Source organism: Rana temporaria, chromosome 6 (genome assembly GCF_905171775.1).
Source record: "Rana temporaria chromosome 6, aRanTem1.1, whole genome shotgun sequence".
Lineage (NCBI taxonomy): Eukaryota > Metazoa > Chordata > Amphibia > Anura > Ranidae > Rana > Rana temporaria.
Window position 1 is genome coordinate 177,434,513 of NC_053494.1, and position 24,050 is coordinate 177,458,562.

At 42.7% G+C, this 24,050-nt stretch overlaps 1 protein-coding gene across 1 annotated transcript in view; it reads left to right on the plus strand.

Annotated features, from left to right (window-relative positions):
* Positions 1-19,153, plus strand: part of KCNH7 (potassium voltage-gated channel subfamily H member 7) — a 572,057-nt gene extending 552,904 nt beyond the window's left edge. The window contains exons 14-16 of the mRNA XM_040357854.1: positions 8,128-8,296; positions 14,961-15,153; positions 18,515-19,153. Coding sequence (XP_040213788.1) covers positions 8,128-8,296; positions 14,961-15,153; positions 18,515-18,781 — 629 coding nt within the window. The 3' untranslated portion in view covers positions 18,782-19,153. The remainder of the gene's footprint in view (positions 1-8,127; positions 8,297-14,960; positions 15,154-18,514) is intronic.
* Positions 19,154-24,050: the final 4,897 nt, after the last annotated feature.

Genomic DNA, 24,050 nt, shown 5'->3' on the forward strand with positions numbered 1-24,050 from the left:
AGGTACAGAATAGGAAGGACTATTAACTCTGTAAAGAATGTAATGTTCCCCAGTACTCAGTCCTGTTAACCAGCAAAGGAAAGCAGAGAAACTATTTCCAGTAATAACAGAAGAATAAATTTTCATTATAAATTAGTATATAATAAATTGTCTCTCGATTCTTTTTTTTTTTAATTATTATTATTCTTTATTTAGCAAGAAACATGGGTGTTACAAATTATATGCACATCTGTAGTAACAATGAAAAGGCAGCTCGATCAAAGCTGAGTAGTTGGAGAAAAGACAATTGTTACATCAAAGTAGGTTGAAAAACAGTAGTAATAATAGCAAAACAAAGGTGCATGTTGGAATCTGGAATGACATGGAGGCATCCTCCATAGAAAACAGAGAAGACTCCCATATGGACTGCCTGTTGGAAGCCAGAACCCAATACCTATTGGGAAAAAAAATCATTTAACGAGTAAGGATAAACAGAAAAGGGGGGGCAGAAAGAGAGGGAGTCCAGGCAGGCAAAGGTTATTGAAATTAAAAATTAAAGGCCAGGCTGTAGCACTCTAGGTTAAACCCTGTTATTAGAATCCCCTTGAAGGTCCGGATCACCCATGTGGTGACCCGTATCAGAAGAGCACTGTAGATCCTGATAAGCGAAAGAACAGGAAAAGATCAACCATGGAAACCATGTATCATGAAATTTCTCCTCCCTATGGTAAAAGGAGGCCATCAGACGTTCCATACATTCAATGTCATTAATTTTAGACAGCCACAAGGAAATGGGGAAAGTGAGGGATTGTTTCCAAAGGGCTGGGACACAAGGCTGGCTGGCCTGGCCTCATTTAGCAAATGTACCATGAGTGAGAATTTATACCACGAAAAAAGAACACTATTGAGGTGAAGCAGGTAACTTATAGGATGAGAACCCAGATCCACTGATGTGAGCTTGAGCATCTGTCCCTTGGTTCTATACCACTGGGCTGTGGCCCAGTGCCAGGCTGCAGCCTCCTCTCTCCTTTGCCTTCAACAAGCTGTAGATCCCTTAACCTCCCACAGTGCCTCCCAGCTCCCTTAGTGCATCTGAACCTCTCTTAGTGGCCCACAGTGGCCTTACCGGTTCTGTGAAATGTTTTTTTAAAGAGCTGCCCTGATTCTTCTCTGGTACCCCACTTGTGCTTCTGGCCCCTTATCTTCTCCGAGTGCACCTATAGCAAGCTGCTTGCTATGGGGGGCACTTGTGCATGCTCTCTGCCGAGTCCCACTCTGTCTATCCATAAGACACACAGAATAGGGATAGTCCTAACTAGCTGTGAGCTGTAATTGACAGCAGCGGGAGCCATCTGTCTCTTAGCCAATCAGGAGGCAGAGATCCAGGAGAGCAGCTGCTCTAATGCACATCACTGGATCGTGATCGGGCTTGGGTAAGTATTAGGGGGGCTTCCAGGGAAGCTGCATACTGAAGGTTTTTTATCTTAATAGGGTATCTTGTAAAGTTTTTGAAAGCTTCCTTAAGTCCTTCTTTGGACAGAAATAAAAAAAACACAAGCACATTGTCATCCCAAAAGTAGTAGTCAGTCATTTTATTTATTTTTTTTTTTTTTTTTTTTTATTTTTTTTCTGTTCCGCCTCAGAGAACCATCAGGAGACTTAATCAATTTGCGTTCATTCGCAGTCTCCTTAGTTCACATCATGGTGGGAAACTTTTTTTTTTTTTGGTTATTTTGTTATTGCAAAAGTGCATTTAAATATATGTCAATAAATATACAAAAGAGAAAAAAAATACTTAAATATGTGAATGAATACATTAATTTCCCCTAGCCGAACAGACCCTCATCCCACCCTCATCCCTTAACCCCACCCTCCCGCCCTCCCCTATCTCCGAAATTCTGTCTCGTATTGTATCTCTCTTTGCCCGTTATACTTCTTACACTATATCATCCTATCTATATACCTCGGTGAAAGTTTAAAATTAACCCAATCCTGCCATTTTAATTTAAATCCTCCTTCTCCTTCCTCTCCCATGAACCTGAGCTGTTCAGCATAATATATATCATTGATTCTGCAAAACCAGCTCCTCTCTGTTGGACTCATAGGGTCCTTCCATTGTTTGGGGATCAGACTCTTTGCTGCATCTAGTACTCATGGAGGTCTCACGGTCTTCTTTGCTAGTTCAGTATTCAGCAAATCAGCAATTTGGGTAGATCACTAAATATTTCCGCTTCCAGGGAATCTGTCTGATCCACTGTGAATTGCCAGCTGTTGGTCATATTTATGGCCAGTCGCACATATGAGGAGCAAGATGTTACCAGACGGTCCCTTTTCCTTCAGAACTGTTCATAATGAATGATTATTCAAGCAAGTGCCAAAGAATAAGACGTACATTTTTATCTTCCTCTAAAGCCGAAGGTTTTCTTTTCCAAACTTGTCATGAACGACTTTTCCAAGTGAAAGATTTCTTTCTGCGGACTTATTTAGGCTGAAGCTTTGTATCCCCGCAGCCATAGCAACCCTTACCAAGGCAACCTACTGCGGATTTTAGTCTGGGCTAAATTTAGAAAGTCTGCAAAAAAAGTGTGCATTTTGATCATGTCCGTACGTGATTCAGATCTGTCTTTTTTGGAATGCAAAGAATATTTTATTGAACTAGAACAGGAAATAATCCACAGACTCGGCATACAGCTGGTATGAAATTAACACCTTGTATAATTCAGATAATTCAATAAGCCCTGGACTTCTCGTCTTAATTGCAGATGCAAACAGAACTCATTTTTGGCTTTAGTATCTTTCTGGATCATATTCTTGCAAATTAATTTTATCAATTGACTTTGAAAAAAATCTTATTATCGAAGGTCTGAAATTGTTATTGGGTTTATAATTATATTGTGTCTAGTAGAGAATGGCATCTAAAATGAGTTTATTTCTTGTGCACACTGTAATAATAATCTGCTCTGGGAATGGTGTCCTAAAACCAATGCAAATATAATTATTCTTATCAAGTCTAGACATAAAGATCTGTGACAACTAGAATAACATAGCTTTCCTGTATTTCATCATATAATTTCTGACTGCTAAATGAAGGCGCTGGCCATGTCATATGGTAAGAAAAAGCATAACTTAATAAGTTCTGCATTATGTTGTGAAAGGAATACCGCCATTTTTTTAAGTGGAACTTCAGCCAAAACATTATTCTTATTTTGGGTAGAGCCTTTCAGGGTTTCTTTTTATTGGTGTCTGCTACATTAACTGGTTAAAGCCTAACTCTGGGCTCAATACAAAAAAAAAAGAAGGTTTCTCCTACAGGTGTAGAGAAAAAAAAGAAGCTCAAGCTGCAAAATTCACTGTAAGGCTAAGTTCACACTGCCGTGTATTGGGATCCAACTTGTGAGACCCCAAGTCACATGACATGTGAAATCCCATGTTAGTCAATGAGAGCTGTCTTAATTAGCACTACTATAGTCGCTCCGACTTTAGAAAAGGTTCTTGTACTACTTCAAGGCGACTTCTGTCAGACTTGTGCCTCAAAATAGTACTCAAGTAGCCAGGAAGTCTCTTGACAAAGTCTCACCATAAGTCACGCGACTTACAGGTCATGGTAGTGTGAACCGTGACTTAGGCCCCAATACATGAACATTCCAATCGGGTCCACCTTTTCATTTTTCTGGCGGACCTGATCGGAACCTCCTTTTTCCTCCATGGAGCAGCCAATGTAAACGGATCGGATGGCAGTCAGGTGTAAATGGACAGCTGGCCCGTTTACATCTGACTGCCTATAGAGAAGAGCGGGCTGTATCCATGTCTGCTCTGTATAATAAGAGTGATCTGTCCTCAACCTGCTCAGAAGTGATCAACAGACAGATCCCCTGCTGAGCAAGAGGATTGCAGCCAGAGTTTTCCCCCTGTGAAGTTTTGGTATAAAAATATTTTTCTTGTTAAAATAAAGAATCAAGGACTACCTAGGAAATGGGAGTAAACCTTGTGTATTGTGGTGCACTATGGCGTGTGCATTAGGGTGCCATTCAAAATGAATGGCACCACAGTGGATTAATGTGCACAAGGTGCATTACCATACATGGTACATGTTTTACCATGTTGGTGTCAAGCCCTTGGTTATAAGCCAATTATAAAAAGGGTAAAATGAGATTAAAATAAATTATCTATGCAGTATGTGCTTCTACTGTATATTATATCTGCTTGTGCTGAAGTTTCCATGTAAAGCCCTACAAACCCTAGTCACAGTTAAAGTGTATGTGTAGAACCCACCAGATGTCTTCTGGGTATCTTGGGTGACCTTCCACTAGCAGAACTTCAGACAGTAGCTCCTTATTCCAGGCCCGCAGACTCCTTCTGTAACAGTGGAAATCGGATAAGGCTTCCCCTCATAAAGATTGGGTACTCAGCATGGGTTACACTCTCAGACTTCAAAAAGTAATTTTCCAACACCAAGTAAGTAAATTTTACAGGCTCTGCAGGGACTGGTTGGCGGTACCTGGTCTGGCCCTGGTAGACCTGGTAAAGGATAGAATCCTGGGGTGATCTTTATTACTGGAGACAATCTCCTGGATTCTTAACTGTCTGAAATTCTGCCCACCCACTGTTTGTATGGTTTGTATTGCATTTTACATATGGTTATGCTTTGAGGTTGTCTGATATTCGCTGGTTGTACTATGGTCTGTATGGATCACGGACATATTGGAATAATACCACTACTGTCATCTCTTTTGGTTGTATATGCTATGTCTGTCTGTTAAGGTTCAATAAACTTTATTTTGATTTTAAAAAAAGTGTATGTGTAGGCTGGTGCAGTTTACTTTCTCCACTGCAGGTGGCACCCATCCGCAGTGGCAATGCAGGTGGAGGAGGAAGTCAAGAGAAACCTAGTTCCTCTATAATTTCCTCTGTCACAGGGAGGCGACTATCCAATTGGATGCTGGCACTCCATGTGACTCTGGTGGCCATCTTGGGTCAGGCAGAGTCTATTAAACGATCAAACCTGTAGCCCGTGAAACACAGAAGAGCCCTTGCTCTAGGGTTTGGCAGGCATTTTTCAAATGGTTAGAATAAGGACAGTGCTTAGCTTTAGGAAAAACTTCCGGAGGAATAGGGAAATTGCAGGAATACATCATCCTTCCTGGAAGCTTTCCTGTTTGGGTGTAGACCAGCCAGGCCATACTACGTTCCTAAAGACAGGTGCCGTCGGCACCTTTGGTCCACAACTCTACTGCCCCTTTTTTCTATCAGGTTGCAGTTTGCTTTCGTGTGTTTTCTGCCGCCACATCACTCTGCACCTTCCCACATATATCTATAAAAAGGAAAAAAATAAGCATTTTTAGTAAGTTTCCACTTTTCATGCATATTTCACCATGTATTATCTCTGTATAAGTGCTGTGAGTACAGAAAAACACTGCTGTCTACTGGAAGTGCAGTGAGCTCCAGGCGTCTTGTAGTGAGCTGACAACAACGCCGCTGTAGTAAGCAAAGCACAATCCACAAGGAAAACTTACATAGCTCATGAAATACAGGTAAATGCAGCAGGTTGGCGATGCCAGAGGTCATCACGGATGGGAAAGAGGTAGGGGGGAAAACGGAGGAGCACAAATGGGGAAAACAATACCACCCCATGTGTTCCAAGCACAAGGGATACCAGCCAGGGTATGTAAATGGTTTGTCTAACAGACAATTAACAAAAGCGTATAGAATTAAAAAAAATGCTAAACAAGAAGGTGAGGTGAATATATATATATATATATATGTGTATATATATATATATATGTATATATATATATATATATATATATATATATATATATATATATATATATATATACAGTGCCGATCCTGACCTCCCTGGGGCCCTAAGCAAAATTACATGTCACATTAAGGTTGAGATGCGGGGGGCGGGCTGCCTAAAATGACATGTCACATTAAATTTAAGAAGTGGTGGGGGGGGGGGGGCGCTGCCGACAGTGGCATGTCACATTAAAGATTAAAGTTGAAAAGCGGATGGAAGAGGGTGTTGTTGGAAATTACATCTTACATTAAAGTGAGAAGCGGGGGGTGCTGACTTCTTACCTCTTCTCCCATGCAGCCAGCGAGGGGAGGGGCCAAAAATGACTTCTCACCAGGCGGGGCCTCTAGCAATTTGGGGGGCACTCCGCAGCTTTTCGGGGCCCTAAGCAGCTTGCATAGTGAGCCTATAGGGCGGATCGGCCCTGTATATATAAAAGCACACATATGGCCAAAAAGGTGGTAGTTGTAGACCACAGGTAGGGTTAATCAAAGAATGACCAGTAGGTCAATGGACCATCTATTATCAACCGAAAAACCTAAAACACACACACAAAAAAAAGAGAACCTGTTAGACATCTGTGGATGTTACCGTCGCTGTAGTGTTGTCAGCCCTGCTTCAGTCCTCCCTGCTAAACTACAGAACCCTTCCCATAGCAAAAGGCGGAGGTGTTCTATAATCCAGCAGAGAACTTTGACTTGAAACACTGATGATAGTAGATGTTGGTTGCCACTAAGCTGTTTGGGACCAAGGGCGAGTAAGTGATCAATACACTTACAGTATGTAATTACAGGCTGAAGGCATATATACTCATTTTGGACACCCAGATCTGCCCTGTGGCGCTCTTGTGCCTGTGTGCTGATCTGCTAGAAATGTCTGGAAGATATGTTCTATAATTTATATCTTATGCATGTGATATAGTCATTTTTCTTGTTAAAATTAGATACATGTGAAAAATTCATACTGCAGGCTACATTGATTTTGTGATCGTTCTTCACAGCTAAGTGAACATTTCCTGCTCATCTATTGTGTGTGTTAAACTTGGATGTGTCAGAGATGTATTAGCAGTGGGATTCTCTCCAGCTTTAGGTACACTGAGGCCCTTTTACTACTGAGGAATTGTCATAGTTACCAGCTGTCCCTGACCTTCAGGGGCAATTCCATGTTCTGGAGATTTATCAATGAAAATAGTCCTGCTTTGGCCAAATTTAGCGGCATCTGTATGTGTTGGTTAACTTCAAGAAAAGCATTGTGTCTAGTTTGCTTACCTAAAAAATTACCGTTTTTTTTTAAAACATGTACAGCTTTTATTTAGTTATTTAGAATATGTTTTATTAAATACTTTGCTTTTATTAGAAGCTAAAAAGTACTTTTTTATTATAAGCTTAAAAATGGACAACAATGTGTAAAGACCGCATTTTTCACTTAAACAATACTGAAGAAGAAGTGAGAAAAACCTCCAAGTCTCGTTTTCAAGCCAGTTCTTCAGGAAGGGGAAAGAGGAGACCACAATTAGATGGATCTAAAAATTAAAATACATCCATAATAATATATAACAATGTCATATAATCACTATCTTACAGTGGTCACATGACTGGGAGCCATGCTGACTGGATCCCTACTGCACGCTTCAAGCACAAAGACCGAGCTGCTGAAAACATTGGTAGCTGACAGGACCAGCTTCCGATCATGTGACCACTGTGACAGCCAATCACAGTGGTCACATGATCGCTGATCCTTCCTGCTCCCATGGGCATTAAGAACTTTTAAAGGGGACATCAGTGTGGGTGGCAAAGGATTAAAAAGGATATCTAAACAGTGTAATACATTTCAGTCTACTAGTCCTTAGATGTACTCGCATTGGAATGTCCATGCTCCCCTGCTGGTAAAGATTCATAGCATCATTGGTCTTGTTATTCTGTCTGCTGCCCCATTGGGATTCCTAGCATGTTACAATTTTTTTTTAAATATTAGTCCTTAGATGTGGTGCTTCCTTTAATGACACTTTGCATCCCACTGATGAAATTTCTCATCATGCCCCCTCCTGTCACAGGAAGCAAGGTTAATCTTACAAACCGGGGGAATATAGAACACATAACCCTGGCAGGGGTTCAACCTTTCCTCATTCTATCCAAAATAGGTTTTGTCAATGGTTTGATCCCTGTTCAAGAGTTGTCTCCTCATGTAGCCTCCTGGGAACTAAGGGGAAAGCCTCCACAACAAGGTACAAAGACATCAACACAAATGTGACAGGTTTTAGCTCTTCTAATTCTAGAATATTTTGGCTGGAGTTCCATTTGAACAAACACAGACATTGTTTGACCAGTTTGCATACTCCTGTTTTGTGACAGATATAGCAAGTCAGAGGAGCTGGGAGAGAGACGTTCCTGAGCTACACGAGAGTACAACTCATCACACAACATTGACCAATGTGACCTGGGGAATGGGAGAAGCCGACAATGATCTGACCTACAGTGAGGTGGAGCACAGACTTGACCTTATTCAGGAGCAGATGAACAGGTAAGGACAAAGTGAAAATAATCATATAGGATACTAAAGATGTCCTGTAATATCATCTCTATATTGTGGTATTCCTCATTTGTGTCCATTTTCAACATTTATGTAGCTAGCAGCAGTTAGTCACATTTAGTTTGACTAGTTCCATAATGTTGAAGACATTTCTTAGCTTCTCCAAGCCACTTCTTCAATTCTAATCATGAGTGTCAGGAAGATATCCCAGAATTTATATTCACACAGGTAACATGGACACCTCCATCCAATCATCATGGAATGTGTTGAGCAGGGGCAGACTGACCATTGAGGCACTCGGGCACTGCCCGAGGGCCCCATGCCACTAGGGGGCCCCATCAGGGTTGCCAGGCTCATTACAACCAGGGACAGTATGTTAAAATCTGTGGGTTTTTTTACATCCGTCCCTGATATGTCCAAAACCGACATGCTTTTGATGTGAAAATCCTGAGATTTTAGCTGCCCGGCCTCTGTAATGCCTCCTGGCTTGGTGGCCATTTGTAAGCCCGGAGGCCCCAAATCTTCTATTGCCCGGGGGCCCCATGAGTTGTCAGTCCGCCCCTGGTGTTGAGGCAGATGTTAATATTGAACCCTACGGACTAAGACTGGGATGCCATTAAAGTTCATGTGCGTGTAAAGGCAGGCGTCCCAATACTATTGGTAATAAAGTTTTTCTTTTTACGAAAGGCAAATCCACTTTGCACTACAAGGGCAAGGTGCACTCGGAAGTGCAGTCACTGTTAGGCCCCTTTCACACGTGCGGACCGTATGTCCTCTTTTTCATCCATCCGTTCGCGGATGAAAAAGGGACATACATTGGTCCCTATGTGATTGCGGGTGTCAGCGGATGAATATCCGCTGACACCCGTAATTGTCCGCCTCCGCAAAGATCCGATTTTGCATCCGTCTGCAGAGCGGATCGGATGAACACGGACATACGGTCCATGTTCATCCGATCCCCCCATAGGGGAGAGCGGAGAAAAGACAGGGCGATCCGTGCACAATGTGCGGAGACCACCCTGTCATCCGCTGGCTCACCGGGGATATACGGAGCGATCCTCGCTGAGCTTACGGACATACGGAGGCGGATCATTACTGATCCGCCCCGTGTGAAAGGGGCCTAAATCTGAGGGGTAGATCTGAAATGAGGGGAAGCTCTGCTGATTTGTAATGCAAAGTAGATTTGCCTTTTGTAAATAGTGTATAGTGGGGCTCCTGGGCTATTCTAGAAACGGTATGAAGGTACATTGTACCAGTTTTATTATCTTTAGTCATTGAGAGTTAGTGGGGTAGCGCTGTAAGAAGCTTTAATCTTGAAATTTACTGTAATATTAAGGTAACTTGTATTATTCACATTTTCAAGATGAAACTTGCAAAACAAACAAGTCATATTTCATTGTCTGTGCTGATTTCTTTTATCCATTTGAAATTCATAGATTAGCTTGAGAGCTTGGAAACCTAATTTAGTTCAGAGTAATTTAAAACTTGTATATTTGAATAAAAGAATACTACTCCACATTTCATACTGCTTTTACCTAAAAAAACAGAAGATGCAATAAAAATGTAGAGCAAGGTCACCCTCTGCTGGCAGTTTATAAGAACTGCAATGTGTTCACATCAAATAAAAAAAAAACATTTGTGGCAGTACAATGCATGCATTCACAAAGTGGCACTGGTTATATGATAAATGGAAAATATGAAGTGAATATTAGTGATGGCACTATTGTAAAAGTTAATAGGGAGAGTGATTCAATACAAGATTAAAAGCAGCTTGGAGGAATAATAGACAACATTTACTAGGAGCGTAACTACAGCCATAGAAGCACAGACTGGTTTCCTGTGCACTGATCCATCCACTGAGCGAGTTTAGTTTGAGCTGACCACAAATAAGGAACTCCTCCTTAGTACACAGCTTAGGCTCAGCACAACAGTGATTAATAAGGAGGATGTAGAATCTCTCAGTAGCCCTGCCAGCACCTTCGGAACATGGAGTGACCCATTTAAAATGCCTAGTTACAACTTTTATTGTTTGGTCACAGTGGCCACAATTCTTAGTGTAGTTATGTTATGTTGCTGCCCACTCTGACTACCAGTGGTTTTGGGTTATAAATGAGAGCATAGGTGTGCGCACAGGGTATGCCGGATGTGCCCAGGCACACCCTAATCACCCCATGTGCATTAATGTTATCGCTCTGTGTAGCAGCAGGAACATGGGAAAGATCTCCCTCTGACCAGCTCTGCCATAAGAGAAGTGTTTATGCTCTTCTCTTGCACTATGCCGGCAGGGAGATCAATTTGTCGGACTCAAATACCATATTTATCTTGCTATAACACACCTCGGCGTATAGCGCGCTCCCCCGAACTTGAAGGAAAATTCCTGGAAAACAAAAAAATACTTACAGTTTGGATGCCCCTCGTCGGTGTCTTGCCCGTCGTCCATCACGTCCTGCCCGTCGTCCATTGCGTTCATCGGCGGCCTCGTCCGGTCCAGCGTCCTTCTGCGGCCATCGTGGTGTCCTCCCCGCTCGATCCCCGCTTCCCGCAATGACATTCGCAGTACACTCAGGTATAGTCGGGCAGGCTCGGCTCCTCTCGCGTAAAGGACGCACAGGACGTGACCGCGAGAGGAGCCGAGCCTGCCCGACTATACCCGAGTGTACTGCGCTCGGTATATGTTGGCGCAGTGGTTCAAACACAGCGCAGGAAGCGGGTATCGGCGTATATCGCGCACCCACGGTTTTGTCCCGATTTTCAGGGCAAAAAAGTGCGCGGTATACGCCGATAAATACGGTATATGTTGACACATAAAAAAAAAGTTTTTTTGCCTGCACATGATTGGATGATGGAATTCTGCAGAGCTCCCTCACATTTATTAAGCTCTGAAACAACTGAACTCTATAGAATGCAACTGCACTTGCAAAGTGCACAGCCTATTTGCTTTTAGTAAATCAACCCCATTATGTGCCTGTAACGGAACGTCCCACACTCCGATTGAGTGCTTCTGTCATATACCGCTTCCTATCAGTCTGGATATAGATATCAGATATTCCAGCTGCCCTCAACACACAACGAGACAAGACTTGTTTGTGTGCTAAACATGGAGTGTTTAATAGAACCAAGAATGCAACCTTATATACAGTTTCAAGAGGAGGTAACCAGAACATAAATTAACATGAGCTAATTAACTAATCATTTACCCAGACTAGGCGACTCAGATATGACATTTCAGAGTAGACGTCCCGTCTCTGCTCACCTGCTATACAATATACATTATCATAAGTGTAAACACAGGACATCTTCACACAATAGCAGGGTCAATTAGCATCTAACAGTATGTGTCCCAACATGATGAATGAGTCACTCTTATAATTAACCTGTTGAGTTCAGAATCAACAAACAGATGGCTGGATTCAGATACGGCGCCGCATCTTTAAGGCGGCGTAGCGTATCGTATTTACGCTACGCCGCCTTAAGTCAGAGAGGCAAGTACTGTATTCACAAAGTACTTGCCTCCAAACTTACGGCGGCGTAGCGTAAATGTGGCCTGCGGAAGCGCGCCTTATTCAAATGAGGCTGGGGGGGGGCGTGTTTCATGTTAATGTTTGGTGACCCAACGTGATTGAAGTTTTTTACGAACGGCGCATGCGCCGCCCGTGTACATATCCCAGCGTGCATTGCTCCAAAGTACGCCGCAAGGACGTATTGGTTTCGACGTGAACGTAAATTACGTCCAGCGCTATTCACGTCAAATTTCGACGCGGGAACGACGGCCATACTTAACATTGACTAGGCCAGCTATTTGATGGAATAACTTTACACCGGAAAAAGCCTTACGTAAACAGCGTATCTTTACTGCGACGGGCGCACGTACGTTCGTGAATCGGCGTATCTAGGCATTTATATATTCTACGCCAAACTCAACGGAAGCGCCACCTAGCGACCAGCCTAAATATTGCACCCTAAGATACGACGGCGCAGGCTGTCGTATCTTAGCTAGGTTTAAGTGTATCTCAGTTTGAGAATACACTTAAACTTACGACGGCACAGATTCAGAGTTACATCGGTGTATCTACTGATACGCCGGCGTAAATCTTTCTGAATCTAGCTAGGTAAATAGTTCTTTACAGATATCCTGGAATATATTGTGGATAATAATTACATAATAATCCCATCCAAGATATAATTTCTCAGTCATCCTATGCCCCTAGTGGACATGATTTTAGACATAAGATGGTTCGTGGATGTCCCGGGTGAGTCTGTCACAGTGCCATTCCTCTCTGATTACAAATACTGAGGAGGTGTAAATAGAAGCACATTATATGACACCTGCCACTGATAGGGTGACCCATCTGTATGGCCGGAGGGGCCCAGTGTTTTCTAGTTGTGCTCCTGCACATTTATGTATATCTACTAAGTTCTTGGGGACTATATTATAGATTGTTGTCACTGCTGCTGATATGGTAGTATAAATGAGACATTTTGTGATTTTTATCAATACCAATATCAATATCAATACCAAATAAAGGTACCCTCAAACACACAAGACCTTCTGGTAAATGCCAGTCTGAGGATGAGGCCCCACAGCCTACAACGTTAAAGTGAATCTTATGCCGCGTACACACGATCGGAATTTCCAATGAAAAAAGTCAGATGGACTTTTTTCATCGGAAATTCGGTTCATGTGTGGGCTCCATCTGACTTTTTTTTCCGTCGGTGTTTAGAAATATTTCGATGGAAAAAAAACAATAGAAATTCCTATCGTCTGTGTGCAACTCCGACGGAGAAAAAACCCACGCATACTCAGAATCAAGTCGACGCATGCTCGAAAGCATTGAATTTAATTTTTCTCGGCTCGTCGTAGTGTTTTACGTCACCGTGTTTTGGATGGTCGGAATTTGGTCTGACAGTGTGTATGCAAGACAGCTTGAACGGAATTCCGACTAAAAATTCCATCTGATTTTAGGCCATCGGAAATTCCGATCGTGTGTACGGGGCATAAGACAATAAAATATCTGATGCCAAAGCATCCCTGCAAAGAAGATGATTTAATACCCACCCCTCCTGCTGCCCATGCCACCAACCTCTACTATCTCCAAAGTGCTTTCAGCATCCAACACATTTTCAGTAGTACAAAACTAGTGGAAAATAGGCATGCTCAGGGGGTCAGGTGCACAGAGCATTTCCCATTCATTCACTGTCCAGTACATGTGTTGCGGGAGACTAGCCACCTTCCTCAGACCTATAACCAGAAGTGTAGGTAGGGTGACCACATTTCCAAACTACCATTCAGGGACACCCCCCTTCCCAAAAATCATCTTGTGATGTAACGAACCACAGCACAGTGATTAAACACAAGAGGCGGGATTTATGATTTCTCCAATCACAAGCAGGGGGCGGGGATTGTGCTCCTCCAGGCATTCCCGGCCAGGACAAGTACTGTCAGTGAGTAAAGCGGTGATGTGGCAGCCTTTTTTGGGGGCATCAGATTGGCCCCGGGGGGGGGGGTGTGGCATTGTCAGTTTCATTCAGGGACACTGTATTGTCCTGGAATAAAGGTGCCCGGGACAGACCTGCAAAATGCGTGACTGTCCCGGGCAATCCGGGACACGTGGTCACCCTAAGTGTAGGTTGACTGGATCCCTCTGCATGTTATGCTTCCTTCCTCCATACTACTACATCACTATGGGACATTACTGCATATAGCAGCTGGTGGAAAGAACTAGAGCACCCTGTAGGAGACCAGGCAACTTACACTCCTGGTAATGTGTAGGATGCTGTATATCACGGATATGCAATTAGCGGACCTCCAGCTGTTGCAGAACTACAAGTCCCATGAGGCATAGCAAGACCCTGACAGCCACAAGCATGACACCCAAAGGCAGAGGCATGATGGGGTTTGCAATAGCGGGAGGTCCGCTAATTGCATATCCCTGCTGTATATTTATCAGCCAGCAGAGCTCATGGAGGTAGCAGTTATCAGTGGTACTGGCAGCAGATTGGGTAAGTATTAATCTTTCCTCCACAGGGATGCCTTTCCTTTGGATACTCGTTTTCCTGGGGCTTGTTTGGCTGGACTTCTCCTGTGGTTCACAGGAGTGCAGTTCATTCTGCACTAATGCAACCAATTTTCAGCAGACAGCGAGCTGAAGCCCGCTGTTGGCTGATGTCACAAAGCCGGTCCAAGCTCGGATCCGCCCACATGCCTGGACCTGCACCCAGCTCAGCCTCTCATCGAGCCGCTAAGAGCCTGAGCCAGCTGCTTCCACCCGTTCCACAGCCCAGCGATCCAGTAAGCATGGAGGGGGGGGGGGCAGAGCAGACAGCGGTGACTAGCAGTCACCATTTCTTTGCTCTGAGAATAGAGTGATCGGTGGGGTTTGATCGCTTGGTTCTCATTGGTTCTCATTGGTAGAGCTGGCGGGAGACAGATACAGCATACACACTACACACTACACACTACAGCATACACACTACATACACCTAGGTAAATATGATCTAAAAAAAAAAAAAAAAAAAATCCCATTATTCTTGTTTAATAAAGGGGCAGTCACTTTAAAGAAACATGATCACTATCATTTCTGGAAGATCATTTTGCTCCAGTGCGGTGGTAAGCTTTTAATCCTTCCATTGTTTCCTATTTAATTTTTAAATACAGGTTAGAATCACAGATGACTGCCGATATCCAGAGCATCCTCCAGCTCCTGCAGAGACAGGCCTCGGTGGTGCCACCCGCATACAGCCTGGTAACAGCCAGTTCAGACTACCAGAGACCAACTGTTAGACGAGTACAGAGTGTACATTCCGGAGCGTCCATCAAAACTGACCGCAGCTTCACTCCCTCATCACAGGTAAGGCAACAGGAGAATCCCAACCAGCAATTTTTTAAATGTGTTGCTTAGTTCTTATAACTTTATTTTATTTTGATTTCTTGGCATATAGCAATGCAGATGTAGACAGAGGAGTACAGGCCCGTACATAGATGCAAAAATCAGATAGAAAAAAGTGTACGACGAGCTGTCTGCCGATTTTCGGATCGTTAGTACGGTGCTTTCCACAGCCGATTTCGCTTTTTCGTCAGACTATAACATTTTTTTACAGATGTGAACTCAACATCCGATTTTCGATTTATTAGTACAGTTTTCGTAGAAAAAAAAATCGTAAGAGCAGGACTACGCATGCTGAGAACCTAAAGAATGCGTTCAAAACTATTCAACACGTTACGTCACTTCTGACGGTGTAATCTGTTGTACGAAAATTTTCATAGCACAAAAAAAGGGATGTTCGGTCATCTGAAAATCGAAGCGAGGCTTTAGCCACTTGCCGACCAGCCGCCGCAGTTTTACTGCGGCTAAATGGCTCGGCTCGGTGAAACTACGTTATGTTATGTAGCTTCGCCCTGTGGCCACTAGTGATCTGTCATTTCCCCTAGTAAGTCCCATCCCCCCTTCACTTAGAACACATGAAGGGAGCACAATTAACCCCTTGATCGCCCCCTAGTGTTAACCCCTTCGCTGCCAGTGACAAATTTATACAGTAGTCAGTACATTTTTATAGCACTGATCGCTGTAAAATTGTCAATAGTCCCAAAAATGTGTCGAAAGTGTCCGATGTTTCCGCCATAATGTCGCAGTCACAAAAAAAAACAATAATAATAAAAATGCCATAATTCTATCCCCTATTTTGTAGACGCTATAACTTTTGCGCAAACCAATCAATATACGCTTATTGCGATTTTTTAGCAAAAATATGTAGAAGAATACATATCGGCCTAAACTTAGGAAATTATTATTTTTTTTTTTTATTATTGGGAAATGTATTATATCAAAAAGTAAAAGATATTGGGGGTTATTTTCGAAAGGCAAATCCACTTTGCACTACAAGTGCAAAGTGCACTAAAAATTGCACTGAAAGTGCACTTGGAAGTGCAGGCGCTGTAAATCTGAGGGGAAGATCTGAAATGAGGGGAAACTGATGATTTTATCATCCAATCATGTGCAAGCTAAAATGCTGTTTTTTTTATTTTACTTACATTTTCCCCTCAGTTCTACAGCGACTGCACTTCCAAGTGCACTTTCAGTGGAATTTCAAGTGCACTTTTCACTTGTAGTGCAAAGTGGATTTGCCTTTCGTAAATAACCCCCATAGTGTTTTTTTCAAAATTGTCGCTGTTATTTTGTTTATAGCGCAAAAAAAATAAAAACCGCAGAGGTGATCAAATACCACCAAATGGGTACATCATCACATGACCGCACATTCAGTTACACTGCTTGCAGAAAAAAAATATTGATGCATTAATAAATACAGAGCTGGATTACTTAGTATTTTTTTTATATCTGCCTGGAGTAACAGCATTAATCCTACAATTAAAAACACAGTTGTATTCCTCAGAGTATAACATCACTCCAGGTGGATCCACACCACTTAACCCGGTTGTAGTATAGGTGCTGATCCGGCTCCCAACCTTATAATATAAAAATGAACTTGTATGATCACACATCAATTCCTGGGGTGTAAATCATCATCATATTATTATTATTATTATTCAGGATTTATATAGCGCAGTTTACGCAGCGCTTTACAATATAAAGGGAGGCAATGCAGCAAAAAATACAATGCAATACAAGGAAAAATGGGGCCCTTCTCCTGCAAGCTTACAATCTAATAGGGAGAAGCTGCCTGGTAACAGCCAGTTCAGACTACCAACTGTTAGACGAGTACAGAGTGTACGTAACCTTCAGCAGTCACCGCAAATACCTGATCTTTCTATATCATTTGTATACTATGTGTTTATTTATGTTGCCATCATGGGTTACATGACTTGCACTGACTATCTTGAATGTGGCCAATACATGAGAGTCAGGGCATTTCCGGGGCTGACAGCAGGAGCTGCATATAGGAGAACCAGTAGCAAATTTCTCAAATATGCCAATGTTTCTAATCCCTTTGCTTATTATTTATTAAAGGGGTTGTAAAGGTAAAATGTTTTCCCCTAAATAGCTTCCTTTACCTTAGTGCAGTCCTCCTTCACTTACCTCATCCTTCCATTTTGCTTTTAAATGTCCTTATTTCTTCTGAGAAATCCTCACTTCCTGTTCTTCTGTCTGTAACTCCACACAGTAATGCAAGGCTTTCTCCCTGGTGTGGAGTGTCGTGCTCGCCCCCTCCCTTGGACTACAGGAAAGTCAGGACGCTCTCTACGTTGGTGATAGAGAAAGGAGCTGTGTGTGGGCATCCTGACTCTCCTGTATTCCAGGGGAGGGGGCGAGCACGACACTCCACACCAGGGAGAAAGCCTTGCATTACTGTGTGGAGTTACAGACAGAAGAACAGGAAGTGAGGATTTCTCAGAAGAAATAAGGACATTTAAAAGCAAAACGAAGGATGAGGTAAGTGAAGGAGGACTGCACTAAGCTAAAGGAAGCTATTTAGGGGGAAAAAATTGTACCTTTTAAACCCCTTTAAGATATGTGATGTTCACATGAATAAACAAATAGTAGAAAAAGGGGTTTAGAAATTACCCTTTCTCGTTTTTTAATTTTATGTCCTTCCCTACTATTCCCACATCTGCTCATTCTTTTGTATTCTTGTCTTTGTCCTGCCTTTGTTTTGCCTATGTATGGGCACCTTAAGAGTCGGTTCACACTAGGGCGACACGACTTCCAGCGCGACTTTCAGAGGCCACTCCGACACGACTTGAGCATGAACCACAGGGCGATCTGGGGCGATTTACAACACGACTTGAAGTCATCTCCAGGACAGGAGACTTTCCAGTGGCCAATCAAACAACAATCAGCTCTAGGGGAGGGAGGGGGAGGGAAAGGTTTGCCTGAGAAATGTATGTTGTCTTCCTGGAAAGTCGCTTCAGTTAAGACAGTGATCAGACTTGGAGGCGACTTCCATTGAAATCAATGGGTACATATCGCCTACAAGTCGTATTGAAGTAGTACAGGAACTTCTTTTGAAGTCGGAGCGACTCGAGTCGTGTGTATTAACACCGCTCCCATTCACTTGCATTGTTTTTCTCGACAGCGCGACTTGGGACGACTTGAGGCGACTTCAAGTCGGATCCCAAGTCGCCCCAGTGTGAACCGGCTCTTACATTTCAAATCTCAAAATATGTTTTATATACTGTATCTGTTTTTTTGTCAAAGTAACAGTTGGCTTTTATTTGGATACATTGCATTCACACTTCTGTATTTCAACCCACAGAGTCCAGAATTTGTAGACTTTGAAAAGTCCAGACCCAAATCCAAAGAATCCCTCTCCAGTGGAGTTCATCTCAACACGGCGTCCGAGGACAACTTGACGTTAATACTAGATCACGACTGCGACTCTCCGATTGAGCTACAGGCTAGGCATTGTCCGTCATATCTTAACCCAGTGAGGCACACTTCTCTGCCAGATTCTTCCATACACAACAGAGGGTCTATGTCCCTCCACAGGCATGAATCTGACCCAGGTCTACCGGGCAAATAATCCAAAAATTAAAAAACAAAGGTTCATTTTTTTAAGTACCTTCAATTATATTGTAAGTGCTTTTAATGGCTGTTTTCCTCTTTGTATTTAAATCCTCTTTACTTGACTCAGGGGCAAAAAAATGATATCTAATATGCAAAAGTACTGTATATTTTGATACATTTGAAGCTTACTAAAGGTACATTTGAAAAAATATATATATATATAAGTCATGATGTAACATCATGTAAAGACTGTATGCTTAAAATAACATAATACTGCCAGCATCACAAGGCACCTTATATTTTTTTTTATTTTTTTTTTAACTTGCATGTTATGATGTCTGTTTTTATCGCATGTAGAATTATATTAAATTATTTCACGGATAGGTCATGTTCTTGTGTGAATGCTTTTAGTTGACCATGTCCGAACCATTCTGTTTTAGGCGCACGCAGAGCGTTACTTATATTTGCACACTCTCCAAGTAATTGTTTTGGTTAGCTTTTATGTCAGCAAAAAAGATGAGTGAGATATTATAGAAGCATGTGTTTGGTCAATTGTTGAGCACTGGTCATCAGCAGAAAGCTGCACAGCATGCTGGGAATGCGGCCAGTAACACAACTCTGGTCTAACGTGAGTGTAGGCTGACCTTGTAGATTTTCTTTTTTTTTTCATTCTCCCCGGCTCAGAAATCCCTTTTTAGCAAGATAGAGGGGTTCATATTCCCCTACTATGCTTGCAAGCAGAAACTGGAACCTTTTGGTGGTGTTCCAATTCATCTCTAGGTACATAATACTTTTATGGATTGTCATTTGATTTAACTGTATCTGCAACACCAGATTTCACGGACAGGTGGTGCTAAGAATCTTGGATTTCCAGCGTCGAAGAAACTTAGGTTGCAACACCAGATTTCACAGACAGGTGGTGCTAAGTTTGAATCTTGGATTTCCAGCGTCGAAGAAACTTAGGTTGTATGTGAAGGGAATTTATTTAATTCAGCTTTAAAGGGTCACAAAGCAAAGCACCTGTGTAACAAGACTATAGGAATTATTTATTCTCGCATAGGTGTTTTGTTTGGTAACAGATTCCCTTTCATTTGATGATGTAGGAGCAACATAGATTGGGCATACTTATGAATAGTTACAGAGTCAGCGTGGTTGAAAAAAGACACAAGTCCATCCAGTTCAACCAACCAATAAGGCCCTTTGTTACAACACAGAGGCGGGCCAAGGCAATGATTAAACGATACTATATGGCCAAAAGTTTGTGGGTACCTGACCATCACACCTACCTAAACGACCAAAACTGTATGGGTACCCTTCAAAATGATTGAGTTCAGTTGTTTGTAGTGAATGGCACTGTTAATGCTACGGTATATAAAAACATTTTAGGCAATTTGCACATCTAACATTGTGCAAAAAAATGCCCCTTTCTTTCTGTCCCAGGATGAGTGTATTTCTGTGCACAAAGCCAGGTCAACAAAGACATAGTCTGACAAGCTTGCAGTTGTCAACTTGAGTGGCCTGCCCAGATCCCTGACCTCAACCCTGTTGCACAACATTGAGAAGATTTGAAATCAATTTGATGGGGGAATCCTTCCCACAGAGCTATTGTGTTCTCCCTACAGCGGGGCACGGGGAGCCACCCCTGCCGGGAGAACTCAGTGATTATTGCTATCGGCTTGTGCCACTGGAAAAAGGAAATAATTGCATATAAAGATCTGACATGCTGGTTGTACCCAATGGATCAATGGTTCGACTTGGGTACAATCAGCCTGCCCATAGATAGTTTACTATCTATGGGAAGATTCAGGGGAGGGCTGAAAGCCTTAAGCCTGGGGGCAAGTCCAGTCAAGTGGTCCATTGAACCGCTGAATAAGCTCACCATCCATGGCCCATCTGGATTTTCAATGCAGCTTCACCAGTTCCCATCAGTGTAGCCAATTCCAGTGCCCATCAATGCAGCCTGATCACTGGGACAGGTTACATGGGGTATATGGGGGGGAGATGGGGATCAACTATGGATGTCAGGGTCTCTCACCTCAGTGATCTCAGCTCAGCAGGTCCTTGCATGCCACGGCCTCCTGGGGGGTAATGCTCCTGGTCCTGGGGTCAAGTTGCAGCCAGCGCATCCAGACCTGCGTCCAGACTCCCTGTCATGCCCTGCCTCTGCCTGCTTCCAAAAATCCACTCCCAGGGACTTGTAGTTTCCTCTGCGCTGCTCTGTTTTCCACCCACCGGGAGCTTGAGTGTGGACTACAACTCCTGAGATGCAAAGCTAGTGGCCGGCCCGACTTCCAAGACCAGAATAAAAAATAAAATGGTAGCAGGCATTTTGAACATAAGTTAGGGCGGCCTGGGAGGCAATTCCCACCCTGCCCCCCGGCCCAGCCCTCCCCTGGGTAGCTTAAAAGAGCAGTAGGAGGCTGATTAGGTCATCTCTTTGCTCTCTATTTTCTCTTCCAATCAACTGGTACCCTTGTCAGCAGATTTGCCTGCAGCACACCTGATTGGCTCAGTCTTGCCCCTTCTTCTCCCAGTGCTGCTCTACATGAGATTGCAAAAGGGCAAGTCAAACTTACACTACTTGCACTAGTTATATATATAAAAAATACATTTACTAAGTAAATAATAACACACTGCGTTATTCGGTTCTTCTACTGTATATCTACCTGGAGTTCATCCTTAAACTGTAATATCATCTCAATGGGGTATTATTTACTGGCAATCTAATTAAAAAACACAGGGATTCCATATTTGCATGAGGACCCGAGGACAGTCACACAAATAGGCAATCATACTTCATGAGTGGTATGATTTCCATGTTTTACAAATCTGTGTGCAGATATAGTATGAGGATCAAAATGTTCATAGCTTGATAATCCCAGTTTTGTATCAAAATAGCACCATTTACACAATATTGGCACTCGATCCCTACATCAATCCATACCTAATAGTGTCCTCCTTTAAATGACAAATACAACAATTAGGCTGAATCCTAGAAAAAAAACTTTTAGCAGAGCTTGTCACAAAAAGTTCCCGGTAGTGACTGACAAGTATCTGCATAGCCTTGCCTTCTCTGTTATTTTAGCCCTCTGGGCAATAGAAAGTATCGCTGAAGCTTTTCCTGCTATTAATTACAGGACCTGAGATTTAAATGCGTCTATGAATATGCAATAAGCAAGGTATTTGCATACCAGAGAAAAGCACCAGAGGGAACGTACAGAGAAGCCGGGTGCCGAATTACAGACTTTTTTTAGGTCGTTTTAAGAATGTAGAATATATGCCAAAGTAAGCACACATTTCTGTAGTGACAAGAATAATGATTTGTGCCTTTTGCACAGCTAGATGATATTTTTGGTTGGCTAAAGCAAGAGAAGCATTGACCAGGAGAGGGCGCTGTGAGCTGCTTTTACCCATTGGGTGGATTGCCCTCTATACTTACAAATAATAATACCAGTGAATCTGTAGCTGTAGCATTGTATAGTATTTAGTAATTAGCATGGTAGTTTTTGTTATTTGAAGATGCGTTGACCTTACTGTTACCGATGAGTGTGACCGCACTTTTAAAGGAACCCAGAAATTAGGGAATATGTAGGCTGCCATTGCTGACCTGCTTCTGCAAATGCCAGCACACCCATGCTGGTCCAGTAACTTCAATATTTTGAGTAACTGACTCTGTATGTAGATTTTAGCTTCCCTCCGACTTAAAGACTCGGTCCACTTTAGGACCATGTTTTATGTTACCCAGATTTATGGTATAACGTAAAACACAGTCGCATTCTCCAAATCCCAACCTCCAAGCACTTACCTAAATCATGTGGTGCTCCCCAATGAAACATCCAGTTTATTTTTTTTATCTAGCAGGGGTTCGGTTCGCACACCTGCATCATCCGTTCACAGGGCCCTGTGAATGGGAAGACTACCAGCCTGCCACCACGGCGGAGGGACTTATATTTCTAGATCCTAATCAACACACCTAGGGTAAGTAAAAAAACATGAAACTGGCTCCAAGGAAATAAAAATGGACAGCAGGCACTTCAGGATCACAACTGAGTAATATATTAAAAAGATGGGAGAGTACAACTGAGCTTTATAGTGACACTAAACAATATCCTTATTCTTCAAAAATAATCCATACACATCCACTACTTAAGCCTCGTACACACGACCGAGAAACTCGACGGGCAAAACACATCGTTTTGCTTGTCGAGTTCCTTGTTAGTCTGTCGAGGATCTCGGCGAGCCAAATTTCCCCATTCCTGTCGAGGAAAAAGAAGACATGCTCTCTTTTTGGCTCGAAGAGATCCTCGTCAGTTTCCTTGTCGAAAAGTGTACATACGACCGGTTTCCTCTGCAAAAAAAAAATACCATCAAGTTACTTGCTGTTTTTTGCCGAGAAACTCGGTCGTGTGTACGAGGCCTGACAGAGGAGTTTCAGCCCTCCATCAAACACTGTATCTGCTGACTTTTACTATTAGGGCACTCACCTGTCCAGGGATCCAGCAGTGTTCTCACCCGAGCCGATTCTTGAATTGGCTCTCAGGTGCTGGCGCCTCCATCTTGGTTAAGGGAAACCAACAGTGAAGCCTTGCAGCTTCACAGCCGGTATCTACTGCACTTTGCGAATGGGCAGGCTGTGGGGGGGGTCGAAATTCTGTCTCACTTCACTGCGGCAAACTGAGCCGGAAGTGGGAGCGGGTACCTGTCTTGCATGGATCAGAAGTGGAGTGTGTTAATGTGACTTTTTGGGCTGGTTTGTCATTGTTTTCGTGTTTTTGTTGTGCATTTCTTTTTCAAAGTGTGATAGAATGGAATGGGTGGGATGGTAAAGAACAATGAATGGGCAAGACAATAACTTTAGGGTGATTGAGATATACAGCACCTCCAGGTTGATATGCAGTATATTGTAGTAGCCAATCAAAATGTATTAGTGAAAAGATGAAGTATGATTGGTTGTTGCGAGTCCTTGTTTTCCATAATATGACGTAAAGGGGTGGATTTACTAAAGGCAAGTAGACTGTGCACTCTGCAAGTGCAGTTGCTCCAGAGTTTGGTAAATGAGGAAGGAAAAGCTCTTTTGATCTATCATCCAATCATGTGCAAACAAAAATGCTTTATTTATTTTTCTTGCACGTGATTGGGTATTCTTTGCAAAGTGAAGCTTCATCTCATTTACTAAGTTCTGGAGTCTATTTGCCTTTAGTAAATCAACCCCAATGAGTTGACATGGGAAAGTGTGGTGTAACAAAATGATAAAAATAGACAGGTCAACAGTCAAGTCTTGGATG